Source organism: Myotis davidii, unplaced genomic scaffold (assembly GCF_000327345.1).
Source record: "Myotis davidii unplaced genomic scaffold, ASM32734v1 scaffold334, whole genome shotgun sequence".
NCBI lineage: Eukaryota > Metazoa > Chordata > Mammalia > Chiroptera > Vespertilionidae > Myotis > Myotis davidii.
The window spans coordinates 2541094-2553636 of record NW_006285797.1 but is presented as its reverse complement, the minus strand read 5'-3'; the positions used below and the strand labels follow the sequence as shown (position 1 = coordinate 2553636).

Genomic DNA, 12543 nt, shown 5'->3' with positions numbered 1-12543 from the left:
ATAAGTTCATAAATAAGGCAGCATCTTTAAATTTAGAACCAAGGGTAGAATTATATTTCTAGCATGTTACATAAATAGCAAAATTATTTTCAAAAGAAATACACTTAGCACACAATATATGGAATTCAAATACCACATACTGAAACTCACTTGCTGGAGAGGTTCATCAATTATATTGGCACCAGTTAATCTTCTATCGATCTTTATAGTCCCGGCTTCATGTTTCATTTCTTCTAAACACTTAGGAATTCCAGTTGATGTTGGAGGAAGAAATGAGTGTTCACACTGCTCTAGGTACTTCTCTGAGTTTGTTTTTCCAAACAGAAGAGTAACCACAAAACCCCCACCCACAAAGCAGAGGATATAAAATGCCAAATAAAATATTACAAAGGGTCCAAAGGTTATTAGAGAAAGGACAACGCCAAGGCTTCCCCATCCCCATATGGACAGACTGGTCTCCGTTAACATCATTACACCCCGGGGGAGTGAGCTCCTCCCTAGCCTCGCCGCATGGCAGCAGCCGTAGCAGCAGCGGAAACTGCCCGAGCCGCCGCCAACGGCGGCAATAGCCCCTTCAGTCCTTTCCCGGGCGGCGACTTTATTCGGCTTCGCTGGCTTCCCCCCGGCCCGGCTGCTCGCGACGGCCGCGCCGCCATCTTGGAAGAGCGACGTCTGCTCTTACATTAGTTTTATCTCCTCTTCAACTTTATATAAATGGAATCATATAGTATGTACTCTTTTGTATTTGTCATAGTATCTGTGAGATGATCCATGTTGTTCAGTACATTGTTCCTTTTTTACTGATGAGTAATACTGTATTCTATTGTATGAATATAGCACAATTTGTTTATTCATTCTCATGTGGATGAACAGTTAGGTTATTGACAGTTTTTAGCTATTCTGAGTAAAGGTGCTATGTACATTTTGTCAAATCTTTTTAAAATATACTAGAGGCCCGGTGCACGGAGCTCGTGCATGGGGGGGTGGGATCCCCTCAGTCCAGCCTGCACCCTATCCAATCCAAGACCCCGTGGGGATGTCCAACTGCCGGTTTAGGCACCTCACAATCCTGGCAGTCATTCATCCCTCTCACAACCCTGGACCACTTGCTGTTAATCACTCACCTACAACCCAGGACCACTGGCTCCTAACCGCTCACTTGCCTGCCAGTCTGGTTGCCCAGAACTACCCCCAAGTGAGCCTAGTCACTTGCCCCCAATTGTCCCCCTCTGCCGGCCTGGTCACCTCTAACTGCCCCCACTGACGACCTTGCTGCCCCATGCAGCCTGCTGTTTAGTCGTTCGGTCGTTCCTCACTAACCCCCTTGCCATAATTGTGTATTTAGTTTTATAAGAAACTACTAAACATTTTAGTGTGTATTTCCAGCAGCAAGATAGGAGAATTTCAGTTATTCTATATCCATGCCAAGATTTGGTATTGCCAGTCTTTTTCATTTTAGCTATTCTTTTGAGTTTCTCATTGTGGTTTTTAATCTGCATTTTCCTGATGAACAATGATGTTAGGCACTTTTTCATGTTCTTAGGACCATTCATTTATCTTTGTGAAATATCTGTTCAAGTCTTTTGCATATTTTAAAAATTAGATTGTTTGCCTTTAAATGTGAGTTGGGGTTCTTTATATATATTCTTGATATAAATCTTTTGTCAGGTATATGTACTGTGAATGTATTCTCTCCCAGTCTGGTGCATATTCATATTGTTAATTGTGTCTTTTGATGAGAAGTTTTTAATCTCATTAAGTGTAATTTATAGATTTTTCTTTTCTTTTATAATTATACTTTCTCTGTCTTGTCTGAGAAACTTTTGCTTATTCTTGTTTCAGGAATATATTTTTTTGTTTACTCCATTTTTTAAAAAAGTTAAGCTTTTAAAAAGCATTTACGTTTATTTCTGTAATCTATCTGTGAACAAATTTTTGATCTTTAAAACAACCAGCATTCGATTTCACTGATTATTGATTCTCTGTTATTTTCCCATTTTTTACTTTGTTGGCTTCTCTTTAAACTTCGGGTTTAATTTGCTTATCTTTTTCTAACGTTTTTTTTGTATCCAAAATGTATTTATTGGCTTGGTTTCCTACTCTTCTTGATCTGAGGTGCTTTTAGTGCTGCTTCCTTCTGAAGGAGCATCCTTCTATAAGCCTTGCTTTTCTTCCTGTTCTGACAGAGAACAGTGGAGCAACCAACACACAAAACTACTTGTTGTGCTTGGTTAAAGACGGTGGTGATTTTATAGCATCCTGGGCTTTTCACATCCATGAAGGAGGAACTGGGTCTCTGCGCCAGGCACTTTTTGTGTTTCCTCTTCTCCTCTCTGGAGAGGGAAGGAGATTGTTTTGTGAGGCATGTTTTTGTGGGGAGGTCGTCTCCGCCAGAAATGGGTTTTATTCTAGCTTTTTAAGGTAGAAGTTTAGTTTGACTTTGGACCTTTTTTTATATAAACATTTAAAGTTAAATATTTTTATCTAAGCATTGTTTTACCTGCATTCCTCAGATTTTTATAAATTGTTTTTATTTTCATTAAGTTAAAAATACCTTATTTTTTCTTTTAATATTTTCTTTGACCCATAGATTTATTAGAAATGTGTTGTTTAACTTGTAAAGATTTAGGGTTGTAATTTCCAAATACTTAGGGATTATTATTATTATTTCTTGTTTTCAGTTTAATTCCTCTATAATTAAAGACCATACTTGATAAATAACTTCCCACTTTTAAGATATACTAAATATATGGGATGGTAGCAGGTCTGTTCTCTTTGGAGTTTAGTAGTGAAAGGAAGACAGTTGAAGCACAGTTCCATTTTTCTTTTTCCCTAGAGAAGATGATTTATTTTCAGTTAATTTTTGGAATAGTGTTTCACTTAGTTGAGCCTGATTCTTTAATATAAAAGTAACTATGGACATAGCATATTCCTGACATAAAGTAAATAAATCAGTTCTTAAGGAATAGGTACCAGGTTATTGAGAATCTTACCATAGCGTTCCTCCCCAGTTTAATTATCAGAAAGAAATTATTGCTTGTCTGATAAGGTTCTCTGTCAGTGTATTTGATTCTGTTCTTAGTTTTTAAAAGTTTGTCTGATTTTTAAAAAATCTTTTGATTGTAGTTTTATCCGTTTGTATATAGGATAGAAACAGACAAAATGTAGGTAATAATACTCAGGTACATTGAACTGATAGAATATTATATAACCTGCATCTTTACTGAGAAATATCTTTTAGTGCTTATGTATATGTTGTTTATTTTATAATTCCTACAATAAAAGCAGAGATAACTGCATTTAGAAAATATTTATGAAAGTTTTTCTTATCCATTTTAAGTCTTTTTTAATTGAATTTATTGCAGTGTCATTGGTTAATAATTATATAGGTGTCAGTATAGAATTCTATAATACATTACCTGTAGTATTATGTGTTCACAACTCCAAGTGAAGTCTCCTTCCATCACCATTTACCCCACTCTTCTATCTTCCCCTACCCGCCTTTCTCTCTAGCACTCACCATACTGTTGTTTGTGTCTATGAGTTTTGTTTTGTTTTGTTTTGCTTAATCCCTTCACCTTTTCTTACCCACTTTAGAGTTCGTTGTCGGAATGCTGGTCCTGTAGCTGTAGCTGAGAAAAGCATTGCCCAGATTGCAGAGAAATTCATATTAAGAGGTTATTGTCCAAATTGCAACCAAGCCTTTGTGAATGAAAGCAGTACCCGAAACCACAAGCAAAATTTAGGACACAAAGTCCGAGTTATTAACTCAATGGAAGAATCAGTCTTACTTTATAGCTACATCAGTGAAGGGAACAAATCTCCTGACTTGAATCTATTGCTAGATCAATCACAATTTTCATCACTTAAAAGAACTATGTCTTTCCAAGAATCTAGCTCACAAGATTGCAGTACCATTCCAAAAAAGAAGATGAACTTAGAAGATAAAAGCCATGAAGGTACGGTTTGTGTCCAGGAAGGAAAGTCAGTTGTTAAAAGCTGGTTTTGTGAATGTCATCAACGATTCCCAAGTGAAGATTTAGTACAAAAGCATGTTTTCTCAGCAAATACAATGTGTTATAAGTGTGTGGTTTGTGGAAAGGTTTGTGAAGATTCAGGCGTAATCCGTTTACATATGAGCCGGATTCATGGAGGGGCACATTTAAATAACTTTCTTTTCTGGTGTCGAACATGCAAAAAGGAGTTAACAAGGAAAGAAACTATCATGGCACATGTGACTAAATTACATAGTGGTCACAGGTATTTTTATGAGACAGATGAGGTAGAAAGTGAAACTTTGCCATCATCCTCTACAACATTGGGGAGTAATTTGACTGTTAAGAATCCTTCTTCAACTATTCCTATTGTTGATCATTCCCCATCAAACAGTCCTCCAAGGGGTAAATGGCAATGCCGAATCTGTGAAGATATGTTTGATTCCCAAGAATGTGTAAAACAGCATTGCATGTCTTTGGCAAGTCACCAGTTTCATAGATACAGCTGTGCCCATTGCAAAAAGACTTTTCACAAGATAGAAACACTTTACCGACATTGCCAGGATGCACATGACAATGAGATAAAGATTAAGTACTTCTGTGGGCTTTGTGATCTCACCTTTAATGTGGAAGAAGCATTTTTGAGTCATTATAAGGAGCACCACAGCATTGATTATGTGTTTGTGCCAGAAAAAACTGAAATTTCAATTAAAACTGAGAATGATTTTCCTGTGCTAGAGACCAGTAATCTGTTAACCTGTGGTTGCCGTGAGAGTTACACCTGTAAACTCAACAGAAGAGAAGATTATAGTAGATGTCTCCAAACGATGCTGGATAAAGGTAAATTGTGGTTTCGCTGTAGTTTGTGTTCAGCAACAGCACAGAATGCAGCTGACATGAACACTCACATCCATCAAGTGCACAGCGAAGCAAAGAGGGTGGAGGAGGAGCAGCAGTATGTAATCAAGTGTGGCACCTGCACCAAAGCGTTTCATGATCCTGAGAGTGCTCAGCAGCACTTCCACACAAAACATTGCTTCTTACAGAAACCCAGTGTGGCGCATTTTGGGTTTGAAAAAACAAGCCCGTACAAGTTTGCTGCCAGTGCCTCACGTACAGAGAGAAAACTGAAACAGTCAGTAAGCTATCCAAAAAATTCAGACATGGAGAAAGAAGCCGAGAATGACCTCAGCTGTCAGAATATAGGTATGCTTTACCACTCTAATGTCTGTGCAGGTTTCTATATTAATGTAGAAATGTTTATTATAGCCATCATTTTTGTGAAAACTAATGATTCAGTTTTAAAACAACAAGCATGATTGGATGAAACGTTAGTTAATTACTGTAGCATATACTGTGTAGGGATTTATATTCCTACTACTACATCCAGCCAGCCATTTTCTAAACTTCAGGGGACCAAGAGTGTATGTTAGCTTTAAGTAGTATATATTTTAGTTAACAGTTTTTCTTTTACAAAAAGCATGGGGATTTTGAGAGATGAAAGAAATTTAGTGTTTCAGAAAGTAAGATTTTAAAGTTATCCTGGACATATTATTCTGATTTTAGTTAATTCAAGTGATGATAAATCAAGTAGAATTCTTTTTGTTTCTATTTTGGCCTTAATGTATGAGTACAAGAAATCTTCAAGGTCACTTTAGAACTTGTATATTTTTGTTATGATTTGTTTTTAATCAAAGCTTTTACTTATAGTTAAAATAGGAATTAGAGGTAGAGTTACAAGTGGTAGCAAAAACTAGGGAGAGAAATGAGGTGTGGATCCCTTGTTTGTACTTACTCTAGACTTTCCTTCTCCTATATGGTAAGATTAAGTAAGCCTAGAAGAGCGTAATATTTTTGTTTACAGATATAATTTTTGTTTAGAGTATAATTGCAAGTCTGTATCCTTTAAAAAAATTGTATTGAATTTGTTGGGTTGACATTGGTTAATAAAACTATATAGGCTTCAGGTGTACAATTCTATAATACATCATCTATACAGTGCATTATGTGTTCACCACCTCAAGTCAAGTCTCCTTCCATCACCATCTATCCCCACTTCACCCTCTTCTACCTCCTCCTAACCCCCTTTCCCTCTGATAATCACCATACTGTTGTCTGTATCTATGAACTGTTTTTTTTCTTTGTTTAATTCCTTCACCATAAATATTAACTCTTGATAAGTTTTACCATGTAGAGTGGAGACAATGAGGATATCTGAAAAATTTGGCTAATAAAGTATTTTTATGAAATATTAAATTTTTACAGGCTTGCTGTCTGGCACATGTAGATCTCAGCTTCACCTTTAGTCATGGCATATTTTATGTAAGAAATTATTAACTGACATACTACAGACCTATTTAACACTACTTCAAACAGTAAACCTGTGGTCACCCCGTTTTATGTTTTCTTTTGCTTTTCTATTGCTCTTCTGATTATTTTTTGGGAATTTGGATTGGTTGTGTTTAATAGAAGATGATTGTAGTATCTAAATCTACAATAATTAGAATTTTAAGAAAAGATATAAGATGATGGGTGGCTTGGAAATGGGAGGGGATGCAGTAGTATATTTGAGGGAGTCTCTATTAGGTGGAGCAGAAGCTATTTATTTTATAAATAATTTAACATTTTAAGTTTTCATTGCTACCACTAGAGACTTTAAGGCTTTGTCAAGGTAGAAAAGTATGAAAGAAGGGAAAGGGAGGGAGAGTTGGAGTGTGGTAGAGGATGAAAGAATCTGAGAAAACCAAGAAAGATGTGCTTGTAGTGAAGGTACTGAAGTGTCACCAGTTCCTATTATGCACCACTTTATGGTGCAGGTTGTAGGTTATCTCATTTCTGCTCCATATGGTGTTTAATCACAAGCCAGAGGGCTATTAATAAATCAGTCTATATTAGGAAAAGAACGAAATTATCCAACTTAAATGTACTGTGTCATGTACAGGTTTGAACTTTACAAAAAGGTTTAGATGAGAATAACATGTAAGATTAATATTTTGCATACTAATTCTCTGAGAAATTAAAATGTTTTTAGCTAATTCTTACTGAATCCATATTAATGTTTTTTTCTTAGATGAAGTTGTTGAGCTTCCAGATTTGGATTACCTGCGAACCATGACTCATATAGTATTTGTAGATTTTGATAACTGGTCCAACTTTTTTGGTCATCTACCAGGGCATCTTAACCAAGGAACATTTATTTGGGGCTTTCAAGGTATGGTTAATAAGGAAAACATTTGAGGCAATCCCCCTTCTGTTTTCTTCTTAGAATATGGTTCACTTTAAAGGACTCCTCTTGAACCTTCCTGAATTGAACATAGGAACATATTGCAATATTGTCAATTTACATGATAGTTATTCTGCTAGAATATTTTTTTTCTACTATTTCTCTATGGTAAATGTTAGCTCTTTGGTCACCCAAAATTTATCGATACAGCTTGAAAAAGCCTTTATTTAATACCTTCAATGTGCCAGGTACTATACTTGGTGCTAATGCATGCTTACTGATTTTAAAATACAAAGAAGTAGGCTGAGAAGTTTATTTTTTTCTGAAGTATAAAACTTATAAGTAGCAGAGTTAGCTTTTGAACTTGGGCCTTGTGGCAACTATGCTACTATTAAAAAATGTGCAACTTTATCATAATCTTTTTACATGCCATTGACCAAACCTTGGAAAAAGACTTCTTTGATTTACAGAAGTTTAGTATAATGAGCATCTGATATACCCCATGTTTGATAGGAAGCCACATATAAAGAGAATTGTAATTTAAGATAGAAACAGTTATCCAGTACAACCTTTTCGTAAATCTAGCTTTGCTAATTGCCTATCATGTCTCTCCACAAGACAGCCTTGACATATTTGTGAAAAACCACTAATGCTTACATTCATATGGAACGATACCATTCAAAAAATTTTCACACATTACTTTTGATTCTCCTTAATATCCCTGTGAGTTTTCAGATGAATAGGCAGATTCAGGAAAATTGGTCTACGTTCCCAAGATTGTAAAGCAACAAGATGATGATACCTGCACTAGAATTGAGTTCTTCTGCATTCTAATCTGGTACTTTCTCTCTAGAACACTTTTTTCCCCCCTAGTGTGTTTTCTTGATAAAATTTTAAGTTGTATCTAGTGTTTGGTTCTATTTCTCCCATTTATGCCTTTTTAAAAAATAATAGGAGGAAACACCAATTGGAAGCCTCCACTCAACTGTAAGATCTATAATTACCTGAATAGGATTGGATGCTTCTTCCTTCATCCTCGTTGTAGTAAAAGAAAAGATGCTGCTGATTTTGCCATATGTATGCATGTGAGTCATTGTTTTACTCCAGATTTAATGTGAATCTAGGACCCATTTGGATCCCCCCCACCAACTTTAATCATAACGAGACTGTAGGTCACTCTTCAGTATTATATTTTTGTATTAAACCTTCTATATCAGGTTTTACTTATGACTACTATAAGGGCAGAGACTAGAGCTTAATTATTTACTGCTTTTTCCCTAACTTCTAGCAGACTCTTAGTTACCATAGTAAACTCTCAACTATTTATGGAATAAATGATCAAGAGAGGACACTGCACTTGAGGTATACTAAGACACTTTCACATTTTAACATCTCTGAAACTGGGAGGCAACTTAACAATTACTGTTAGCTAGACAGGATTTGCATTTGCTTCTGCTTTGCAAGTCACCCAGAGAAACAACCAGCCTGAGACCAGTTTAAATTAAATTCTCTGCTTAAAGATTTATGTGTCACATTTCTAACATGAATTTACTCTGAAAACTTGTTGAATGATGCTTATGTTTTAAACCACAAGAGATTTCTTTTTCCACCTAACCAGTGCCAATATTGAGTGTGATAGTTACGTTGCTTACCTTTTCTCTGTGGTTGATTTATAGAATTTCAGCTTTAAGATAGGGGCCTCCTATTGGACTCCTTTTGGCCCCTCCCTTCCCTCCCTTCCTTCCCTCCCTCCTTCCTTCCTTCCACATAAAATAGCTTATCTTGCAGTTGATGGTATTTTACATTTCATTAAATGTGGTGTATTTCATTTATGGAGATCTTGACTTTGGTGGGAACTAGGAAACAATCTATAGCCTTCCTAGGTGTGTATTCATTCTGAAATAGATGTAACTTTATTTGAAACTCAAATGATAACTTTTATCAACATTTGCTATTTGTTCCAACTTAGGCTGGCCGTCTAGATGAACAACTACCCAAGCAAATTCCTTTCACCATCCTCTCAGGAGATCAAGGTTTTCTGGAGCTAGAGAATCAATTTAAGAAGACTCAGAGGCCAGCACATATACTAAACCCTCACCACTTAGAGGGTGATATGATGTGTGCCTTGTTAAATAGCATATCTGATACCACCAAAGGTATGCAGCTGCAGTCACAGTGTAAACCACCCAAGAGGAGGAGACTTCACTGCTGAGAGGAATAATAAACTGCTGTCCACTCGTGAACTGTTGCCTGCTCACTAAACCATCATGCTCTCATACTTCTATTTGTTTTTTCCTTACCTCACTTCCATTCTTAAGTTTTTTAGACTAGAATGAATTCATAATCTTTTAAAACATTTTTTATCTAATAGAGAAAATCTATATTCATGTATATAAGATACTCATGATATGAAACAATGTTAGGACAGTTTTACAAAACTAAGAATCTAGACCTTCACTTTGTTTCTGAAATTCCAAATTTATCTTTAATATCTGTTTCTGAAATTCCAAATTTCAGAAAACAAAGTTCTTAAAAGTGAATCCAGAAAGCAATAAATAATAATATGTTAGTATCCCTCCTCCCCAAGAAAAAGACCATTCAAGAATTTGACAGTGACAAAATGAAGCTCTGAAAGATTTTTTTTTAGTTTTCTTTCTTTCTTTTTTTAATATATTTTTATTGACTTCAGAGAGGACGGGAGAGGAAGAGAGAGACTGAAACATCAATGAGCAGAGAGAATCATTGATTGGCTGCCTCCTGCATGCCCCTCACTAGGGATTATACCGTGACCTCTAGGTTCGTAGGTCAATGCTCAACCCTTGCGCCATGCTGGCCACGCTCCTTAGTTCCTTGGAAGGGCGAGGTACTCCCCATCCTCGTCCTGAAACTTACACTCTCTTCTCTGTCTTTCTGAAATTGTTCAAAGAATGAGAGTACTATTGTCCAGTTTCACCAGTATTTAAGAAAGAATGTAATTCTAGAGGTTCAGAAGGGGTTTTCTTTTTTTCAGAATTTCTGAAATAAATGTGAGTAGAAGAGAATAAAATAATACTTTTTAAATGCCCTAGAATTTGCAGTTATGAATAAGAACAGAAAGTATTGATGAATGACCTCCATGAAAAACTACTTTTTGGCATTTTTATTATATGCCTTTAAGTTTTTCAACTTTGCTCACCTTCTAGCTATTTTTTTCATTCAAATTATTTGGAGCCACATTTTGATTGAAAACCCATTCTGAAGAATTTTGCTGGGTCATTTATTACAGTAAATTAATTCACTTCCACAAACTTAGTCATTCATTAATCGAGATCAGCTATATACTTTAAAGGAAAATTAACTTTTACATATTTGTGTCATGTCTTAGTATTGACTTTTATCTTTGCGTTCTGCGGTTTTTGGTTTTACCTACTCTTTTATTTTAAGCTTTGGTGGTGGTGTTGTTTTCCAAATGTCTTCTTTTTCTACTCTTTTGCCATCCTTTTTTTCTTAACATTTATTTAATATCCTGTAAAATTTTTACCTTTGCTACCATATGCCAACCCCTCTTTTCTTCTTTTTTGCTGATGCTTTTGGGAGTGTTTGTTTTACAATTTAGAATGTGAAGCCTTTACAGACTTGCCTTTATTTCAACTTTGGAATGAGAACTGCATATGAGTAGGTCTCCATGGGTATATTAGGGATGGAGGTAAGATATAGGTTATTGTTATATGCTGATTTTTCCCTTCCAGATGCCTCTTTTATGCTGTAGGTTTTTGGGTTTTGTAATCATTTGTTCACAACGATTGAACTTACTGCTCTTTGGGAGCACATGTGTACTTTTCTGAATTTTTGTGAAATGCAGAGATCGTGCAGTGCATAAAGAATGGCATGGGCTTTGGTTTGAATGCTAATTTTGCTGCTTCCTAGCTGTGTGAGTTCAGGCACGTTATTCAACTTTTTATGAGTCTCACTTTTCATATCGATAAGGTTGTAGAAATTAGTGATATGTATAAAGTGCTATAGGTACTTAATAAATAGCAGCTATTTTTATTAATACTGTGAAAAGAAAATATGATTCCTAGCCAATAGAATTTTTTTAGTTTTTTTCCAACGTTTTAAAACTGTAGTAAAATGTATAAAACATAACCTTTATCTTAATCATCCTGAAATATACAGGTTAGTAGTATCAACTACATTTATATTGTTGTGTAGCCATCACCACCATTCATCTTGGAACTCTTCTCATCTTGCAAAACTGAAACTTTATCCCCATTAAACAATAACTCTCCATTCCCCTTTTCCCCCAGCCCCTGGCAACCACCACTTTCTTTTTCTGATTTTGACTGTTCTAAGTATTTCATATAAGTGAAATCATGCAGCACTTGTCTTTTTGTGACTAGCTTATTTCACTTAGCATAACACAATGTCCTCAAGTTTCATCCATGTTATAGCATATGTCAGAATTTCCTTCCTTTTTACAGCTGAATAATATTCTATTACACACACACACACACACACACACACACACACACTCCGTTTTGGTTATCCACTTATTAATCGGTGGATACTTTAATTGTATCCATATTTTAGCTGCTGTGAATAATGTTGCAAATAATGTTGCAATGATTGTGGGTATACAAATATCTCTTGAAGACTCTGCTTTCAATTCTTTTGAGTATATACCCATCAATGGAATAGCTGGATCATATGCAAATTCTATTTTTAATTTTTTGAGAAACTACCTTACCGATTTTCACAGGGACAATACCATTTTATTTACTTTCTCACCAACAGTGCACCAGGTTCCCAATTTTTCTACACATTTGTCAGCACTTGTTATTTTCTGCTCTTGTAAAAAAATGTCTTTTTATTTATTTCAGAGAGGAACGGAGAGGGAGAGAGAGTAGAAACATCAATGATGAGAGAGCATCATTGATTGGCTACCTCCTGCCTCCTGTTCTCCCCCTACTGAGGATTAAGCCCGCAACCCAGACATGTACCCTTGACCAGAATTGAACCTGGGATCCTTCAACCAGGCCAACCGTCTATCTACTGAGCCAAACCAGCCAGGGCTATTTTCTCCTTTTTGTTTGTTTGTGTTTGGTAGAAGCCATCCTAAAGGGTGTAAAGTGGTATCTCACTGTAGTTTTGAGTTGTATTTCCTTAATGACTAGTCATGTTGAGCATCTTTTCATGTGTCATGGCCACTACATTTTAAGTCATGAAAATTATTAATATTAAGTAGCCAAAGAAATATAAGTCCTTAAATCATATTTTATTTAGATCTAAATTTAAAGATGCTTTTGTAATTCTAAAATTCAAAAAAATAAGTTATGATAAATAATA

At 35.6% G+C, this 12543-nt stretch overlaps 1 protein-coding gene across 5 annotated transcripts in view; it reads left to right on the top strand.

Moving 5' to 3' along the window:
* The window catches only part of ZNF451 (zinc finger protein 451), a 103590-nt gene that overhangs the window by 55797 nt on the left and 35250 nt on the right, over positions 1 to 12543 (top strand). For 3 of the 5 annotated variants that reach the window (XR_001512729.1, XM_015559493.1, XM_006756845.2), the window contains 4 exons: positions 3598 to 5201; positions 7066 to 7206; positions 8173 to 8303; positions 9188 to 9374. Coding sequence is in view for 4 of the 5 variants with exons in the window: in XM_015559493.1 (XP_015414979.1) it covers positions 3598 to 5201; positions 7066 to 7206; positions 8173 to 8303; positions 9188 to 9374 (2063 nt within the window). In the remaining variant the exon portion in view is untranslated. The remainder of the gene's footprint in view (positions 1 to 3597; positions 5202 to 7065; positions 7207 to 8172; positions 8304 to 9187; positions 9375 to 12543) is intronic. The other 2 variants (XM_015559494.1, XM_015559495.1) reach the window with 2 other exon arrangements.